Below are 21,044 nucleotides of genomic sequence, written 5' to 3'. Positions count from 1 at the left end.
TAAAAAAAAAATTGGAAAAAAATTTTTTCCAAAAAATTCGAAAAACATTTTTTCCAAAAAATTAAAAAAACAACATTGGAAAAAAAATTTTGTTTACCTAAAAATATTAAAAATTTTATTATTTAAAAAGAACGATTTTTCAAAGGGTTTCTCCCGATTTTAACACTGTTAAACTTAAGAGGCTTTGGAGTATTGCTGCGGTGATGCTGGACATCTTGCGGATTCCTTGCTGGTTGTATCAGTATGGGCACGCAACAAAAACAGCCGGCACATACCTCTATTCAAATATGATGTACTTTAACCATAATAAAACATTTTATATTCATAGTTTTCTGTTTAAATACATAATAATATTGTTTATTAAACACATATAATAAATTAATTTATAAAATAAAAAACATTCTATAAGTATAAAAAACAATATAAATGTTTTTTTTTTTTCTTTGTTTGACAAAAATAATTATGGATAAAATCAAAAAGGAATAAACATAAAACTTAAAAGCAAAAAGAAAATAAAAACAATAAACTGATAAAATTTGGTTTTAATTCCATTAGACTGCTGTTAGACAAGGGTTAAGATTTATAATAATTAATTGATAAATTTGTTATATTTAGCTAGAGATTTTTTCATATATAAATTGAAAGCGATTATTAATTTAGTTATTTAGTAAATTACAAGCATTTTTAGACAGGAAATAGCATTGAAAGACAATCAAAATTAAGGATTTTAACAAAATATATGTGAATATATACTCAATAACAGACAAATTAAAAACAAACTGATGAAAATATAGATTGTACTATTAAAAATTTAAAACAAACAAAAAAAAAATAAAAAAAATAAAACCTAAAAGAAAAACTCTTAATTACTAATAAATAATTATTATAATAATAAAACAAAATAATTAATAAAAATAGAAAGCTAATAATTATAATTAGATTAAAATTACGATGAAATTCTTTTAAAAATTTGAGTGTTTTGTTTAGTTTTTCCATTGTTATATATGTATTATTTTTCCTAAAAGAAAAAAAAAACACTCAAGGCTTAAAATTGTATCTAGGTTCTCGAAAATCTAGTTCCATTAATTCTGGTTATTTGTAGTTGTTGTTGTTATTGTTTTGTGGTATTTATTATTTAGAGGATTATTAGTTAGAATAGGAGAGAGATTTGTGTGTGGCGCGCGGGTTCCTATTTGTGTCATTTCTTAATATTAGCCGGCCTTTTGTGTTTGCTTGGCACGTTGCATGGCCTCAATGGCTTCCACCTCCTTCTTTTCTTTGGCTTTGTTGCGTCTTTCGTATTCGAGACGATGGTTAATGATGCGCTCCACAATACGTTCGGTTGTCATATCGTTGCCGGAATCGATGAGGCTGAAAATACCTCGTGTCTTGGGTACGGCATAGGGATCTAGTTTGCCATCTTCGAAAGCAATCGGTGTCTGACCGTGACACACTACGTCAACTTTGAAATGATCCAGCAAATCTTCGGTAACACAGTAGGGGGCACCAATAACAACTTCGTTAACATACTGAAAATTAAAGAAAATAAATTAAAATTTTATCTAAATGCCAAAATGATATACAACTAATTTGTGACAAATTCCTTATAAGAAATTGAAGTTTTCTTAAAATTAACACAAATTTTCTATAGAAAATGACAGATCCCAACATTTTTTTTTAAAAATTTATTAAAGAAGTTTAAAGTATTCCCAAAATGAAGACAAATTTTTAATATAAAATTAAAGTGTCCCAAAAGTTCAATAAAAAATTAAATTGTACGGAAACTGAGACCAAATTTTTATAAAAAAAATTAAAGTGTCCCAAAAATTTGGGACAAATTTTCAATAAAAAATTAAATTGTCCCGATATTGAGACCGTATTTTTATAAAAAATTAAAGTGTCCCTAAAATTGAGACAAATTTTTTAGAGAAAATTAAAGTGTCCCAAAATTTGGGACAAATTTTCAATAAAAAAATTAAGTGTTCCGAAATTGGCACAAATTTTTTAGATTCAAATTAAAGTGTCCCAAAAATTGGAAAACATTTTTTAAAGAAAATTAAAGTACTCTCAAAATTAAAAAAAAAATTGAATACAAAATTAAATTGTCCCAAAAATTCAATAAAAAATTACAGTGTCCGGAAACTGAGACCGAATTTTTATAAAAAATTAAAGTGACCTTTAAATTGGGACAAACTTTTTAGAGAAAATTAAAGAGTCCCAAAAATTTGATACAAAATTAAAGTGTCCCAAAAATTCGTAAAAATTTTCAATAAAAAATTAAATTTTCCGGAAACTGAGACCGAATTTTTATAGAAAAATTAAAGTGTCCCAAAAATATGGGACAAATTTTCAATAAAAAAAATTAAATTGTCCCGATATTGAGACCGTATTTTTATAAAAAATTAAAGTGTCCCTAAAATTGAGACAAATTTTTTAGAGAAAATTAAAGTGTCCCAAAATTTGGGACAAATTTTCAATAAAAAAATGAAGTGTTCCGAAATTGGGAAAAATTTTTTAGATTAAAATTAAAGTGTCCCAAAAATTTGAAAAAAATTTCAATAAAAAATTACAGTGTCAGGAAACTGAGACCAAATTTTTATAGAAAATTAAAGTGTCCCTTAAATTGGGAGAAAATTAAAGTGTCCCAGAAATTTGACACAAATTTTCAATAAAAAAAATGAAGTGTCCAGAAACTGAAACCGAATTTCCATAGAAAATTAAAATGTCCCGAAAATGAGTACAAATGTTTGAAGAAAAATAAAGTGTCCCAAAATTTGGTACAAATTTTCAATAAAAAAATGAAGTGTCCGCAAACTGAGAGCAAATTTCTATAGAAAAAAAATGTCTCGAAAAATGGGACAATTTCTTTAGGAAAAATAAAATATTTTCAATAAAAAAAATTAAGCATCTCGAAACTGAGACTGAATTTCTATAGAAAATTAAAGTGTCCGGAAAATTCCCCAAATATGGGACAAATTTTTTAAAGAAATTAAAATATTCCAAAATTAAGATAAATTTTCTATAGAAAATGAAAATGTCACAAAAATTGGGTCAATTTTTTTAAAGAAAATAAGTATCCCAAAATTTGGGAAACATTTTTTAAAGAAAATCTTAAAGTATTCCAAAAATTAAGACAAATATTCTGTAGAAAATAAAAGTGTCCCAAAAATGTATATCAAATTTATATGGAAAATTAATGTAATCCCAAAATAAAGAAACATTTTCAATAGAAAATTAATGTAGCCCAAAAATTAGGACAAATGTTTTAAAGAAAATACCCAAAATTAAGACAAATTTCCAATAACTCACCTTACACGCCAATACACTGAGTACACGCTCATGTAAATTCATAATGGGATAATTGCTGCCTTTGTAGGAATTAACCACGGGATCTGTGTGCAAGCCAACAATAAGATAATCACCCAATTCTCTGGCCTTTTGTAGGAAATCTAAATGGCCCACATGGAATAAATCAAAGGCACCAGCTACATAAACCTATGAAAGAGAACAAAAACCAATAAAAAATAGATATTTCCTTTAATTTTTAACCCAACATAAGAAAAATAACTTACAATTTTGTCACCAGCTTTGGGAGATTTTCCATCACTGAATTGTATGATTTTTTGAGTGGTGGGCAGGAATTGACTGCAACCAGTCCAGGGAGATTTGGCGGCTGAATCTTGACCCATATTTGATGAACCTAATGATAATAATTTGGATTTGGGTATGGTTTTATTCAAGACTTTATCAATTAATGATTTTTCTTTTGTATTTGCAAAATAAATAGATGGTTATTTATTATATAGGACATAATAGAAAAAGAAAAATTAATAAAAATACAAGGAAAAAAAAGTGACAGCCAAACCAAGACACCAAATAATAACATTAATAGGTTTGTTTTTTGTTTGCATATTTTAAGGCAGTAGCAAATTTTGCAGTTGTTTTGCATTTTGGCGTAGCATACATTTAGGAGCACGCATAATCATAATCATTACAACAGACACACACAGCGTAAGGGGAATTTTGCATTTTTTTGGTTTTGAATTTAAATTTTGATTTTGCGCAAGGATTGATTATTTTGGGAGACAAAGTTAGATAGTTTAGGTAGTGTAAGTGAGGTTAGACATAGAATAAAAAGAAAAAAAGAAGAAAACATAAAAATAAAGTTAAAATAATTGGAATTTTTTTTTGAATGTACAAGAAAAACATTAGGATTTTGAAAAAAAGCTTAATAAATCACAAAAACATACACAAAATAAAACAAAAGCTTTAAGGAAACACAAAACAACAAAAGTATGTATGTATTGTATTGTATGTATATTGAAAGTTTTACTTATAACTTGATTGAAGTTGAGTTTCAAGAAGTCGTTAAAGGCATGCAGTAAAAATAGAAACAAAAACGAAAAAGTATTGTATAAGTTATAAATATATGCAATTTTAACAAAGTATAAACAAACAAAAAAACAACATTAAAACAGCAACGAAACACAAAAGTTTATATTTCTTAGAAATTTTACTTTTGTGTTGTAAATAAAAAGCATTAAAATAAAGTCCCTTAAATATTTTTACAGTTTTTTTTTAAGAATTGTTTAGAAAACCTACCTTCTTTTTCAATGGCATATTCCGCAGAACCTTGATGGAAATGATTTTTGGTTAACAATAACATACGACCCACTAAATCTGTGGTTGAAACACCAGCTGTGCGTTTAACTTCCCTGGAAAAAGGAAAATATGACAGATAATTAGTAAAAATTCGAAATATGTATTTAAGAAATTCATAAAAAAGCTGCTCAATAAAAGATCTTCTCTTAAAATGTTTCTAACAAAAACTCATTTTAATAAAAAGCTTTTCTCAAAAGCGCTTTTTAATAAAAAAAGCTTCTCTACAAAAATTATTTTTAATTAAAAAGCTTTTCTGAAAAATGCTTTTGCCACAAATGGTTTCTCATAAAAAAGCTTTTCTTACAAATTTTTTGTAGCAAAAAATATTTTTAAGAAAAAAAGGTGCTTTTTAATAAAAAAAAATCAATAAAGCTTTATAATAAAAAATTTCCATAAAAAAAGGTCAATTAATATTTTATATGAAAAGATAAATAAAAATCTCTAAGAAGTTTTTTAATATAAAAGGATTAATAAAGCTTTTTAATATAAAAAGCTTAAAGCGTTTTAATGTAAAAAAATGTAATAAAGCTTTTTAATGTAAAAAGCTCAATAAAGCTTTTTAAAATAAAAAGCTCAATAAAGCTTTTTAAAATAAAAAGCTCAATAAAGCTTTTTAAAATAAAAAAGCTCAATAAAGCTTTTTAAAATAAAAAGCTCAATAAAGCTTTTTAAAATAAAAAGCTCAATAAAGCTTTTTAAAATAAAAAGCTCAATAAAGTTTTTTAAAATAAAAAGTTAATAAAGCTTTTTAATATAAAAAGCTCAATAAAGCTTTTTAAAATAAAAAGCTCAATAAAGCTTTTTATAATAAATAGCTCAATAAAGCTTTTTAAAATAAAAAGCTTTTTAAAATAAAAATCTCAATAGAGCTTTTTAAAAGAAGAAGTTCAATATAGCTTTTTAAAAGAAAAAGTTCAATAAAGCTTTTAAATTTAAAAGGCTCAATAAAGCTTTTCAATTTAAAAAGCTCAATAAAGCATTTTAATGTAAAAAGTTCAATAAAGCTTTTTTAAAAAGGTTTAATATAAAATTATCAATAAAGTTTTAAAAAGCTAAATAAAGCTTTTTAATATAAAAACATCAATTAAGCTTTTTAATACAAAAATCTCAATAAAGCTTTTTAATATAAAAAGCTTATTAAAAATCTCAATAAAGCTTTTTAATATAAAAAGTTTAATAAAGCTTTTTAATATAAAAATCTCAATAAAGCTTTTTAATATAAAAATCTCAATAAAGCTTTTTAATATAAAAAAGCCCAATAAAGCTTTTTAATATAAAAAGCTCAATAAAGCTTTTCAATATAAAAATCTCAAAAAGATTCTGAATAAAAAAAGCTTTTTAACAAAAGCTCTCAAAAAGGCGTTTTCAAAAAGATATCTCAAAAATATATTTTTACAAAAATACTTTATATACAAAAGTCTATTAAAAAAATTATAAAACTTACTTGTATCTATTGGCTTTTTTAACCAAATGATATGTATCAACTCCCTCAGCTGTCATGGTTATGTCATCTAAAAAATCATAAAACAAAATTCATAATTTAATACTAAAATTAACACCACAACACCATTAAATCAAACACTTACCACCATGTACACAAAAATCACAATTGTGTTCATCTAATACTTCCAGTGTGGTAACATATGGAGCGCCCAGCACTACTTCATCTACCCACTTAATGCCTTTAACCATTTTCACACGCTCCTCTTCGGTGAATACTGGAGGTCCTTTGTGTTTGGCAATCTCCTCGTCTGTGTGTATGCCAACAATCACTTTATCACCAAGAGCTTTGGCTTGTCTTAAGGAATTTGCATGGCCAAAATGCACCATATCATAACTATAAGAAAAACAAAAGAAAATACAAAACATACAATTAAATATAAAATTGCAATTTGAAATGATTAGTTTTTCCTTATCAAAAACAAAAAAAATATTCAGTGACAAAATGTTAAGTCAAGTTTAGTGTCTATGTCTATCAATTTAATTTAAAGCGGATGTTAATGAGTTGTTTTCTATATAAAAAAAGCGTCATTGTAATTTTATAATTTCAATTTAAAATAAAATAAATTTGATAACATTTGACTTGTGTGATAAACAAAACAGCCCACCCCTTGGTGTTATTCTATGACCAAACAAAAACATTGGACTTCCTTTAAATTAAAAATGAAACAATTATTCAACGTGTGTTTATAAATTTTTGCTTAACCACTAAAAGAAATTCAAGAATTTTATCAAATTTTACAAAAAGGAAATGTTGAAACCCCAATTTTTTGCAGTGATTTCTATAATTAGATTTGCAAATATTCATTAGTCTGTTTGTTGTTGTTGGCAATCTTTAACCAAGTAGAACTCTGGTCGTTGCAGAGCGAAGTTCCAATTGGCTTAGGAATAAATACACTGCTTGTATTTCTATTCATTCCATTCACAAAACATTTCGAAAAAAAAATTACAGAAAGCTTTTAAAAAAATTAGCAAGACACAAAGGGAATTAATTTCGCATTTTGGTTCTTAGGAAAAAGTAAAACGAAATATTTTCATATTTTTAAAAAATTTATTTAATAAAATTTTTTTTTTAATCAGAATAAAAAATCCGCGGAATTTTCCTATTCAAATTCCGTGTTAAAAATGGGAAAAGGGAAAAAAACTCTCGCGGATTTTTTATTCATGATTGGGCTGAATATGTTAAGTCTTTTTTTAAAAAAATCTATATTTCTATACGATAGTTTTCGTCTACAAAAAAAAAGCTAAAACTAATTTTTTACTTAAAGCTTTTCACTTAAAATGTTTTTTTTTCAAAAAATCTTTCTTAAAAAATTTGTTTTTAAAAAGCCGTTTTCGATATTTATTATTCATAAAGAAATTAGTTTTAAAAAATATTTTTATCTAAGAAAATGATTTTTTTTAAAATGTCCGAAAAGCATTTTTCAATATTTTTTTTTTATAAAACTTTTTCTTTATAAAAAAATATGTATAAAAGAAATTCATAAAAAGTGTCTGAATAAAATATCTACTCAAAAAACCTAAAATAAAATAATTCTTATAAAAGCTTCTCTTCGCTAAAAAAAAGCTTTAGTCTCAATGAGGCTTTTTAATATAAAAAGCTCAATGAAGTTTTTAATGTTAAAAGTTTAATAAAGCTTTTTTTAATGTAAAAAGCTCAATAAAGCTTTTTAATGTAAAAAGCTCTGCAAAGCTTTTTAATGTAAAAAGCTCTGCAAAGCTTTTAATAAAAACAGCTGTTTAGTAAAATGCTAAAATTTCTTAAAAATCCGTTTTCGATATTTATTATTCATAAAAAAATTAGTTTTAAAAAATATTTTTATCTGAAAATGCTTTTTTTAAAAGTGTCCGAAAAGCTTTTTTCAATATTTTTTTTTAATAAAACTTTTTCTTTATAAAAAAATTCTTTTTATTTTCTAAAAAAAATATTCATTAAAAATATAAAAAAGCTTTTTCAATAAAAAAAAATTCCAAAAAAAAGCTTTTTCAATACAAAAATAGTTTTTCCAAAAAAAGCTTTTTCAATAAAAAAAAAAATATTTTTTTTTCAAAAATTATTTTTAAAAAAAAAGAAGCTTTTTTAACGTTTTATTTAAATAAAGCTTTTTTGTATTGAGAGCTCTAATTATATTTTACCTTTTAGAAAAAATCTTTTTTTATTTTTATATAAAAATGCTTTTTCACTAAAATGTATATACCAAAGAATGTTTTGTCATATCTATTCTGGATCCTTATAGATAGCGGAGTCGATTAAGCCATGTCCGTCTGTCTGTCTGTCGGTATGTCTGTTGAAATCAATTTTCTGAAGACCCCTGATATCTTCGGGATACAAATCGGTCCACAAATGTCTGAGATATGAGGAAAAAACCAGGACAACCTCGATTTTGACCTATATCTGGATTACTAAGTCATTAAAATAGACAATATGGATATCTAATGATAAATATTTCAAAGACATTTGCAACGACGTATATATATAAGACCATAGTAAGTTATAGTCACCAAAAAAAAATTTAAAAAACAAAAATTTTTTTTTAAAATTTAAAAAACAAAAATTTTTTTTTAAAATTTAAAAAAAAAACGAAAAAATTTTTTTCCAAAAAATTAAAAAAACTGCAAAAAAAATTAATTTTGTTCACCTAAAAATATTTAAAATTTTTATTTTGAAGTATAATTTGGTGAAGGATATTTAAGATTCGGCACAGCCGAATATACATAGCTCTCTTACTTGTTTGTTTTTAATATTATTTCCTATTTAACCATATTAAAATAAAACAAAAAAAACTGTAGTTTCCGTTAGTATACTGACTAGTAATTGTTAGCGTAGCCAATAGTTGCAAATTGAAAACTAGTTTACACATTTTTATAGCACTTTTTCTAGTATCTAAACAAGAAATTTAATTGTATTTTTTAAACAAAGAAATTTCACTCTTTTTTAAAGGTTTAAATAAAGTGCAAATTAAATTAAATTCTAGCATAAATTTTCGGTTTTAAAAGAACACCTGCCTGCAACCGGATTCGAACCTAGTAACTAAGAAAATTTCTGTGTGTGCTGGTGATGGATCAGCCAGCAAGCACTCAAACCATTCAGCCATACACAAGCTAAAAATTATTTAAGTTTAATATAAAACTAAACAAAAATATTCCAAGCAACAACAAATCAAATAAATACAAACAAAAAACTACATTTGTATGGCATGGAAATATAAGACAACAAAAACAACAGCAATATAATGATTATTATAATAAAAATATATAAAAAAAAAACAGACAACATATGATGTGGTACAAAGTCCATTTTAATTTAAATTCATTTAAATAAAAAAGTATTTAATAAAAACATTTGCTAAAAATCTTGTTTGCTTATACATAAATAAGAGATGGATGATGATGGTGCACAAAACGTGCTTAAGACGTCAGTCAAAAATTAATAATAAAAAAATAAAATAAAAGAAGTTGATGGTTAAATTGATATTTGTTGATTTATATCTAAATAAGAAATGTTTGTTTATTTCTTAAATAAAATTTTGTTTGTCTTTAAAGGAAAAATACAACATTTATAAATATTTATTCTATAGAAGTTTTTATAAAAAAATTCAGTTATGTAAATTTCCTAAACAAATAATATTTATGCTGCCTATATTAAACTAAAAATATCCTTTTTGTATTATTGTTGAATATTTTACACTTTCATTACACTGTACTGGCATTTGGCCAAAGCAACAACAACATAAAAACATACATAAATTACTACATCATCTGACACTTGAGGTGTGCTCACCTTTTTTTACTCTTTGAAAGAGAAAATTTCTTATTCTTATTTTTACTCTTTTATGTTGTATGTTTTCAAAACAGGGGATGGTTTTTGTTTATACGGGTTTTTTCTGTCTGAAAGTTCAATTGGATGTTGGTGTATTAAACGAAAATCACGTGATTTTATTTTTTAGCCCATCTCGTTACTTAGAGGGCAACATCTGCTGATGGAGATGAAGATGGCATTGAACTTGTAATAACAATATATTATAGCTCTATAGTAAACTAATTGAAAGAGAGGAAACTGAAATTTTAGGGCAGAATTATAGGACCAGTTTAAAAAAAGGGGCTAAACAAGTAAATATTTGTAATTAAAAGAGATAGAAAGTATTTAGTGCAAACAATTTAACATTTTTCTTTTGAACAAAACTTGGAAATACAAATAAGTTTCCTTTGCTTTATTCAATAAATATTTGATGGTTGAGTAGGCATTCGATGTTTTGCTAATCAAAACAACATGTGATTTAGTTAATCTATAAGAACCTCATTTGGGTTTCTTCAATTATTTACAGATAAGCCAATAATTGATGCTGTACTATTTTGAATTGTTCGTTCTACACTTTTGAAATTTCCAAAAAGCTTTTCCCGATATAAATTTAAATGGAATAAAATTTGAAAGCGGTTGACAAAACAATGGAAACTTTTGCAAATATTTCATTAGCGGCCTAAAATCTGAAATAATTTTTTAAAAAATTTTAACATTTTTGTAGTATTTTATTTGTATACTTTTATTAACTTAATTTGACAAAAAACAAAGGACATAATTAATTAAATTGTAAAAATGAGAAAACAAAATTAAAACATTTCTTTATTACGGCATTGACAAAACAATGGAAACTTAGGTATTATTTTAACAAATATGGTCTAAACTTTGCAATAACTCAATTTTATAACTGCTACACATCGACGATGCATTGAACCAATTAAAGAGTCAATGGTCTCCTTTGAAATATTTTGCCATAACCGCCTCCGATAAATCTTCCTTCCTGGTGTAATTTTCTATGGGATTGAGATCTGGCGATTGGACAGGCCACTTCAAATCTCGTACTTCGTTGGATTGTAACCACTCGGTTACCCTAGAGGTGTGTTTCGGGTCATTGTCGTGTTGGAATCTCCAAACTAGGGGCATATTTTCCACATCGTATGGATACATAACATCGTTTAGTATGATTCTGTATCCTATACCTGTCATGGTATCTTTTATAATATGAATTGGGCCCACACCTTGCCCTGAAAAACATCCCCATACCATAATCACCCCTAACGCGAATCAATATTTCACATGAAATATGTTCCCTTTTCCTTTTTTCGTTCATCAACTTTGTTCACGTGAAAAAATTCCCCAAGTTGTGAATTTTTTAGATGGAATTTTGTAAACAATAAACAGCTGTTACGAACAAAATGAACTATTGTGAATGAAAAGTTCATGGGAATATCACGATAGCAATTTTCCCTTCGAGGGAAATGGATATTTCATGGGAACAAAATTTCACATGTTATTGCCGATAGGGGTGAATATTGCCACCGCCAAACTTTACAGTCTTATTTGTGTACTTTAGATCTAATCTTTTTCCCTTTGGTCGTCTTACAAATGTTGTCCCATCACTGGCTCTTAAATTGTATTTGGATTTCGTTTGGAAAAGAGGACAGTATTCCATTTCTGTATCGACCAGTTTAAATGATCCCTGGCAAATTGTAGACGAGCAGAACGGTTCTTTTTAAAAATGAGTGGTTTTTTCACAGGACGATAGCAACCAAGACCAGCCTCATTTGCCCTGTTCGGGTACTTATTTCTAATTTAAGGCTATTAACAACCTCTCGAGGAGTTATTTTTGGGAATTTCTTGAACTCTCTCGCTATTAAATTATCTTGTCTAGGAGTAGTCTTACGAGGTCTTCCACCTAAATGTTGAGTTTTTACAGAACGAAATTTCTTTATAATTTTTGAAACTGCTGATTTATTTATTGAATATTTGTCACAGATACTTTTTTGTTTTAAACCAGCTTTAAAATCGTTAATTATTTTATTTTTCAAGTCTTCACAAATCTTAAGTTTAGCCATTTTCATTAACTTTGAAAAAAAGCAATTATGAGAAAAACTTAGAAAAAGAAATTGTGAAAAATTAACAGAATTTAAAAATAAAATAAAATAACTGTAAACAGGATGATTTTTACATCGTTCTTTTAAATATTATTTTCGTTTTACACTTCTTTCGTAGCGAAATAGTGAATATTTTTAATTTTGTTCCCTTTTTTCAGAATATAATTAATTATGTTGTTTGTTTTTCAGTTAATTTATATAAATAAAACTATACAACTAAAATATTAAAAAAAATTTATTTTAAAAAAATATTTTAAATTTTGGGCTACATATGGAATATTTGGAAAAGTTTCCATTGTTTTGTCAACCACTGTATATCTGGATTACTAAGTCATTGATATAGACAATTTGGATATCTAATGATAGATATTTCAATGACCTTTGCAACGACGTATATAAGACCATATGGACCTACAATGGGTCAAAATCGGAACAAATATTTTCCGATTTTTTTTTCGAATTTTTTTTTCACCAAAAGTTTTTTTCGCTAAATATTAAAAAATGAAAACCAAAAAAAATTTTTGAAATTTAAAAAAAAAAAATTTCAAATTACAAAAAAAACAATTCGAAAAAAATTTTCGGAAAAAAATTAAAAAAACAACTTTGGAAAAAAAATTTTGTTTACCTAAGTCCCGGTCCACACTGTGAAACATTTGCTGCAAAACATTTTTAAATTCTCTTTTGAAATTGCATTCGTGTCCACACAGTGAAGTTTTTGCTTTTCAGTTTTTGACATTTCTGTACAGTACGAATACGAACGAATAAATGTGGATGACATACTCAACAAAAACTTCATGTACATGAAACAAAGTTCCCTTTTTCATTCCTCTTTCCCCTTTCATCAACAAACTCAAATGTTTTGCAGCAAATGTTTCACAGTGTGGACCGGGACTAAAAATATTTAAAGTTTTTATTTTGAAGTATAATTTGGTGAAGGGTATATAAGATTCGTCACAGCTGAATATAGCTGTCTTACTTGAATGAAAATTGATAAAGAAATTTCCGAAATATCCCGAATAAAATGTCTAGGAATTTGAACATATTTTGTAGACTGCTGTTAAGTTTTGGACTCTAACATATTTTTGCAACATTTCTTTGAGACATTTGTAATATCGTTTGCGTATGCTTTACGTGCAAACGTGCCAAAACTTTAATAGTTCATCTCATATTTCTTGTTTTATTTTACAACATGCTAAAGTATAAAGTTTAACTTTACAAAACATTACGTGCTTTTTAAAAATTACAAATTTATGATCACAGTCTAAACGAATTGTGTAAAACCACTTTATTAACTACAATTCGGCCAACTAAAAACTAAAAAACTCAGTTTTTAGGACAGTTTCAGTTTCAAAAAGAAAATGTTTACTCAATTTGGCTAAAACTCGTTAATTCAGCCCGGAATTGTATCTTTTAGAGCATCAGTAGTTTGTTTTTTATTCACATAAACCCAGAGAAAAAAGTCCAAATTCACAAGATCAAGGCGTCCAAATCAAAGTTTCTCATGCAACAACGGAAGCCGCCCTGCTGAAACCAAAGATAAGTCTATTTAGATAATCTCATAATTGAAATAAGATGAGTCCAAAGCATTACATAGTTACAATTTCACAAGTTTGTACTAAATAAATATAAAAGGATGGCAGAGTAATGCTTGACATTTCATTAGTTGGTAGCCAATTTACTTCATAACCTCAAATTTGCCCAGACTTTAAGAACGCGACAAATTTGCAGTAATTCTTAGTGTATTTGATTGATTTTAAACAAAACACAAAATAAAACATTAATTTTCTAAAGAAATTTTGAAAATTATTTGAAAATTTCCATATTTACTACTGAGATCTGTGTTTCAAAGACTTCTGTCGACATCTATTTGGCTTTAAACACAAAAATAGAGTTGAAACAATAAAATATAGCAACAAAATAAAAGAAATTGTACAAAATATCAAAAATATGTAAAAGAAAAATTATATATTTAAAATTACCCAAGTTTTTACTAAATAAATGTCAAAGGATGACAGCATAATGCTTGACATTTCATCATTTGACAATTGGCTCAAATCAAATCGTTTATTTAGCCATAGAGCGTTCTCACCACTTAGGTTTCTGACAGGAGAGTTTCCGCTCTATGTCTATTCTGTATGTATTTAGCTGTAAACAACATGAATGTAAACAATATTCACAATCAATAGCTGGTCAAATTACAACTTAGAAAAATAAAGTTTTTAGTAAGTTAATATACTCTCTGTTTCATAATCTCTTTATGACGACCACTGCTTTATAAATTGTGATTGAAGGGTTGACTAATGAATATTCTGGAAATAAAGAATAAATAGACAAATTTATATGGTTTTATATTTCTTTTTATAATGTATCATTCATTTATAAATTTAAATTTCCATTCCTACTTCCTAGAAAAACCATTATAAAAGCCCACAATTAAACTCTTATCATTATCATTAAATATAATTTAAAAACAACAAAATTATAAATTAAACGTTTTAATTTTAGATTTTCATGAGATTCCTATCAGCTGCTTAACTAATCTAAAAGAAAAATTACGTTATAAACTCACAACGAAAGTGGTGCCACAAATATAATGACGTCTTGGTGTGTTTTTTTTTTTTTTTGTAAATATCATCAAGGGTCTAATATTCAAAACTTTATTAAAATATATTCAGTGCCAACAACATTGTTTTTTTTTATTTTTGGTCAATGAACTATTTACGTCATGTCAAGAATACCAGGGGACATTTTAATTATTTCATAAAAGTAAAAAAATAAAGAAACAAATCGCCTGATGTTTAATTATAAAAATAAAAAGAAATTTAAATTGAATAAAAAGTAGGTGACGTTGGTTTAGCAAAATGTTAAAGGTTGTTTGCAGTTAATCTTTAAAATAAATTAATAACCAAAAAACCAGATTTTGTTTTGAAAACCTACATTTAAATTTAATAAAGATAATGTTTAGCAAAGGAAGTACTTTTTTTTAAATATTTTAAACCTCCGGGATCAATTATTATAAAAGTGACACATTTTTTTTCTTCAAAAACTTATAGACGTGCCCATAATTAATTACTTTTTAGGTGATTTTAATGTTATCTTTAAATTGTCTGGCCGAAATTATGTTTCTTTTGATAACTAACATATGTATGTACGTGCAATGGGAACCCAACAATCATTTACTTTTTTTTATCTAGACAAGATTAGACCCCAGTCTGCACAAGTTTATGTTAACTGTTACCACATAATGTTGACTTTAGACTGTTTATGATTATAACTTTAACGTTCTAATTTAGAAACTATCAGTTTTTAGTATAAAAACTATTATTAAAATATATTTATGTGACTTTGACCTTGTTAATAATAATCTTAAATTTTTTAAATAATTATGGTTTCAATACTAATAAATGAAATGTAACATTTATATTATACAATACAATTTCTAGATACAATCCCAAGATCAAACTTTTTAGCAAATTAACAATTTACTTTTGTTACAAATACAATAATTACAAAGAAATATTAAAAAATATATTATTATTACTAGTTGATCGCCCCGGCTTCGCCCGGTAGCATTTACTAATGTTAGTTCTTCAAGTTTCTCCAACCCACGAACACCAGCCTGTTCTTATTTATTTGCAAATAAAATATCTAAATTTGTACTGCATACTTTAGGGAGCTTTTTTATTACAGTTGACTGGACTCACAAAAAAAGAACTTCCTAGTTTTACCCGGAATTTTTTAATTTTTTTTTCTTTACAAACCATCTCCTGAAAATTTCGAATCGTATAAAAAACAATCAGCCAAATCGCTCCAGGCGTTCTCACGTGATGACATTACATACATGGACCATTTCATTTTTATATAAATAGAAGATAAAGCTAAAGCTAGACTGTTATTTATTATATTATTACTTAAAAATGTGGGATTTACAATAGATGTCATATCTTTGGAACGCAATTTTTGTTTTTAATAACTTATATGTCATTTTGAAGGATACATATCTGTCATTTATTCTCACTTAGTTATTGAACATTATAGTGTAAACAAAAGTTTTTTTACTTCGAAGATGTCGAATTTTGTGCGGGAAATTTCGCTTTACTTCTTTAATTTGAAAAAAAAAGCCGCTGAAGCCCATCGATTGCTTACCAAAGCTTATGATGAGTCGGTTTCAATGTGAGAGAGAGATGGTTTTTATGGTTCAGAAGTAGTGATTTTGACACGGAAGACAAAAATCTTCCAAGTTTGAAGATCAAGAATTAGAGGCTTTATTCCATGAAGATTGTTGTAAAACTCAACAATCTGGAGTAATCATTTGGAACTATTCAAGCAACAATTTCAAAACGCTTGCGAGCAGCAGGATTCATCCAAAAGCAGGGAAATTGGGTACCATACAAATTAAAGACCATTTCGCATGTCCGAAATGATGATTGAACGCTATAAAAGAAAATCAATTTTGCGATGAAAAATGGATACATTACGATAGTCCGGAGCGTAATAGTATGTGAAGACCGGACAACCAGCCGAATCGATACCAAAGCCAAATGTCCATGGCGCTAAGCAAATGCTCTGTATTTGGTGGTACAAAAAGAGTCCTATCTATTATAAGCTGCTACCCGGCTCTGATAAACCTGAGGGAACGCATCTTCGGAATACCATTCCTATCATGCTTAAATGAGCTATCAAGGATAAGACTTAGACGAATGTACTCTTTCATCAGAGAATCTGGTTGGTTTAGCCTGGAAACAACGGACGTATAATTAATACCAAGATGTTTACCCCCTGGGTATCACAACGGGATCAGTTTTGAATGGACCCAAGTGAGCTGCTTGAAGAGTGGCTAACCATGGAACCTAACCTAACCTTATAAGCTGCTGAAATCTGACCAGACAATCACAGGGAACCTGTACCGAATGCAACTGATTCGTTTGAAGCGAACATTGAACGAAAAACACCCAAAATATGCGGCCAGACATGAAATCTTTTTACTACATTATGACAATGCTCGGCCACATATTGCAATAACTGTTAAAATGTCTTTAGAATGAAGTTGTTGGGAAGTTGTACCTGTTAAAACGTCTTTAGAATAAAGTGGTTGGGAAGTTTCGCCTCACCCAGACCTTGCAGAACGCTGTCTCTGGGAATCTCTTCACTTCAGAACAGAGTATCCGATATTGCCTTGATTGGTTCCTTTGACTCGGAATTGATATATTGGCAGAAAGATGGGAAAAGTTCATAGCTAACAATAGCCAATATTTTGAATAAATTTATATTGTGGAAAGTCATACACCCAATACAATTTTGAGAACTTTTCTTTTCTGTTATAATCTGACCAGCAATTGTGATTTTTGTTAAATTTTAAATATTTTTTATGATCTTTCCTGGCGTTTGTATTGTTAAACCTTAAAAAACGGATCAAGTTCGCTGAGGAGCGATAGCAACCGACCACTGCTTTAACCCATTATAATCTCATGTTTAAATAACTTAACTGCTTTGTGGCCTCTCAAATAATTTCAACAAATTTTTAATATTTACAAATTATTTTACAATTTTTATTCTAAGTCAAATTTACCATTAACATTTTTATATTTATTCACAAAAAAACTCATTACATCCATGTGTCCACAAATGCAATTAACACAGTTTTGTCATAATAAAAAAACAGAATAAAAATTAACTTAACCTTGACATTGATTGTTGCTGCCTGGTATTTTGACAATAATAATTCCCAGTACTTTAGCACTCAGTTGACTAAATATTTATTTATTTTAATTAAACAAAATGCCTTAATATGCAATTTTTTTGTTTAACCTTAATCAATAATCATTATGAGCGTTTTGCCATGTGCAATATTTTGCATTTACACATCTAAACATTCATTTAACAAACAATATATCCAATTTCAGTGAATGATTATAAAAAAAAATAAGATTTGTTTTATATAAAAAAACAAATTGCTTATGCACATGTGCTGGGAACGTGCTTATTAAGCAAAATCTGCTATAAAAACAAATTTAGATTTCAAAACAAAAATAATTTTAAGTTAATTTTTTTTTTTGCAGTAAATTTTTAAGTTTTCAAATTCCATAACACTTATTATGTTTAAATATCAATGTATCTCAAAGTTCGGTCTGTAGCGGCTGCTTGCAACAAGATTTCCATCAGTAGAAATTTCTACTTATCATCCATGTTGATACAAGCTATTATAAGCATTATTTATACGTATGACAACATTAACTCTTGAAGTTGCTAACATTAATATTAAAGCTCTTAAAAGCTCTAGGTGATCATTGGAGAAATAGAACATTCTAGTTATTTCCGTTAGATTATTCATGAAACTTCTAGAAAATGGCGCTGTGTATATAAATAGTAACTGTGAGTTGTCAGAGAGTCAGTATATCGTAAGCGCTGTTACATCAATTGTATTACCTGTGAATTCTTGTAAATTATAAAGTGTGTAAATTTAAATAAATAAACAGCCCAATTATGAATAAAAAATTCCGCGGGAGTTTTTTCCCGGGGAATAGGAAAAATTAAAAAAGGGAAAAAACTCCCTGGGAATTTTTATTCATAATTGGGCTGAAAGAGTTGTTACAATTTTTAAACTACTGATAGCTTTTATTTGCAATTATAAGAATACGGTTTAGTTAGAGGAAATACATTCTAGTAAGTATAAGAAAACTCGATTCAGAACTGTATCCTATAATTGATGTAGGTAGATTGACGAAAATAAATAATCTTTTGACTCTAAAAACTAAATTAGTGGTTGATCTTATAGACTAGCACATTTGCACATGAATATAATGAATGATATGTTGATTGTCCCAAATTGTATACCTACAACGATTTTTATGTAGAAATTTTTTAAATAGCAGTTGGTTTATATCAGCTCAAATTAGGAAGGGGTTTATGCCGGCTTAATCGGTTCAAAAGAAGCCGCCGACAGTTTTTTAATTTGTACTAGAAGATATAACCCTATTTGTATGAAGAAAATGGGTAGGTACAATGAATGTATGAAAGAAAGTTCCCTCAACTTTTCGTTACCTTTTAAAAAAAGGCAAAGAGAAATACATTTAACGCAATGGAATTTATAAAAATCAAACATTTTACTAATAAAAACATAATCCGCCGCCACCGAAATAAAATATAGCAGTCGCCGCCGCTAAAAATTTTAGGTCGGCTTGTTTGTCTGCTGGTATCACTAACATTTTCCCAAACAAAAGGTAAACAAATAACAAAGAAAATCCCCATAATAAGAAAATTTACACATAAAAAACAAACAAAAAAAATCATAAAAGAAAAATTCTTTTAAACCCACTGTTCACAGTTATTAATCCTCTACCAAAAAATAAACAAACATGGTGTGATGTAACACCTGACAGTAAAAAAAAAAACAACAAACAGCAACAAGAAAAGGGCACAAAGGAAATTCCCACTAAAAAAATAGTATATAGAACAAAAATACCAACAAAAAAAAACACGAAAAAGGGCGTTTAGGTGCATTAAAGAGAGTACATGTATCACAATGAGCCACAAATAAAGAGAAAACAGTGACTAATGCTAAACACAACAAATAAATTTGATTATTCATTACAAAAAAAAAAAACAAAATTCTAAAAGAATTTTTATGATTTTAAATTAAAAATGATGACATTTTCTATAAGAATAATTTTTAAAGCAAATAAAAAAAAAACAATGACTCACCATCCATCACACCAAACACGAACTTCTTTCTGAGATGAGATTTCCTCACCGGTTCCACCGTTATTTACTAATTTATCACTCATTTTATGGAATTTTTGTTTTGTCTAACAACACAAACTTCTATACAAAATTTTCACTTCTTTGGAAAAATTTTCCACAACAAAATTTCGTTCTTTCTGTTTTTTTTATTACAAAAAAATAATAACAAATGCCACACTCTAGTGGCTGACGTATTAAATTGTAAATGTGCTACAAACAAATGCCATATAAAAAAAAATTGGTACGTAACAAAATAAAATGTATTAAACACAAATTATTTCACGAACACTACACGTCTTTTGCTTTTTTCTTCGTTTTTTTTTTGTTAAATTTGACAGTTAATTGTCGTTTCACTGATTGAAGACTGAGTGCTTGCTTTGGGGTTTATAGATTTTTTCAATAAAAAATATAATTTATTTTATATTTCTTTGCCGTTTTCTGTATTATTTTCTTTCTTGTTTAACACCAAGAGAAAAACGCGTGCGCTCGCTTCAAGCGTTTTGTGAAATTTGTTTTAATAAATGATTAATAACAATAGTTTTATTTAGTTGTTGGTTGTTGTCTCAGCGCGTTTCCAATAGAACTTTTTCTCTCTCTTTGTTTTTGTTATTTTTTTTTTAGAGCAAGTGACGTATTTTGCTAAACATACTAAATATATTGCCTGTGATGGGGAAAAATTGTACTGAAAGTGTTTGGAAGGGTAAAAAGCAGTCGTTTACAATATTAAATTTAAAATGCTATATTCGGTCGTGCCGAATCATACATACACTTATTCTTAGTATAGATTTAAATAAAAATTAGGAATATGATTTTTTTGTCGAAAAGTCCAAATTTTTATATCTTTCTCCATGATTTATGGTTTTATAAGTGATCAATACAGGATCAATATATCGGTTATGGTTCAGAATCTATTTAAATTCGGGGAAATTGTTTTACAAAATATCTAAGATATAAGCAAAAAACTACTACCTCTATTTAAAAACTCACACAGCCATACACCGATAATTCGACCTATAAGGATTCAGAATAAATATTACTTAACAGCGTCAATATCGTACCGGACAAATATAATAAACACCCAATACTGTATTGATTCAGTAAATACATATTCAGTAAAATTGTACCAAGCTTTTACAAAAAGTGTACAAAAAAATGTACAACTATATCATCTTCATTATTTTGCCAGAGTTGTTGTTGTTTTTCTGTTCTGTCTTTTATTTTTCTCTTCA

At 27.2% G+C, this 21,044-nt stretch overlaps 1 protein-coding gene across 2 annotated transcripts; it reads right to left on the bottom strand.

Annotated features, from left to right (window-relative positions):
* Positions 1 to 314: 314 nt before the first annotated feature.
* Positions 315 to 20,362, bottom strand: Pect (phosphoethanolamine cytidylyltransferase). Of its 2 annotated transcripts, none has more exons than XM_065502108.1 (7): positions 19,777 to 20,362; positions 6,249 to 6,499; positions 6,107 to 6,173; positions 4,603 to 4,715; positions 3,573 to 3,763; positions 3,310 to 3,495; positions 315 to 1,529 (listed from the first exon to the last, which is right to left on the bottom strand). In XM_065502108.1, exons 1-7 carry the CDS (start codon positions 19,857 to 19,859, stop codon positions 1,212 to 1,214), a joined length of 1,209 nt encoding a protein of 402 aa, XP_065358180.1. In that variant the 5' UTR covers positions 19,860 to 20,362; the 3' UTR covers positions 315 to 1,211. The 2 variants fall into 2 exon arrangements, with proteins under 2 accessions (XP_065358180.1, XP_065358181.1); XM_065502109.1 differs by having other exon boundaries at positions 3,573 to 3,700; positions 19,777 to 20,353.
* Positions 20,363 to 21,044: the final 682 nt, after the last annotated feature.

This window comes from Calliphora vicina, chromosome 2, assembly GCF_958450345.1.
Source record: "Calliphora vicina chromosome 2, idCalVici1.1, whole genome shotgun sequence".
Lineage (NCBI taxonomy): Eukaryota > Metazoa > Arthropoda > Insecta > Diptera > Calliphoridae > Calliphora > Calliphora vicina.
This window is presented reverse-complemented; position numbering and strand designations above follow the sequence as displayed.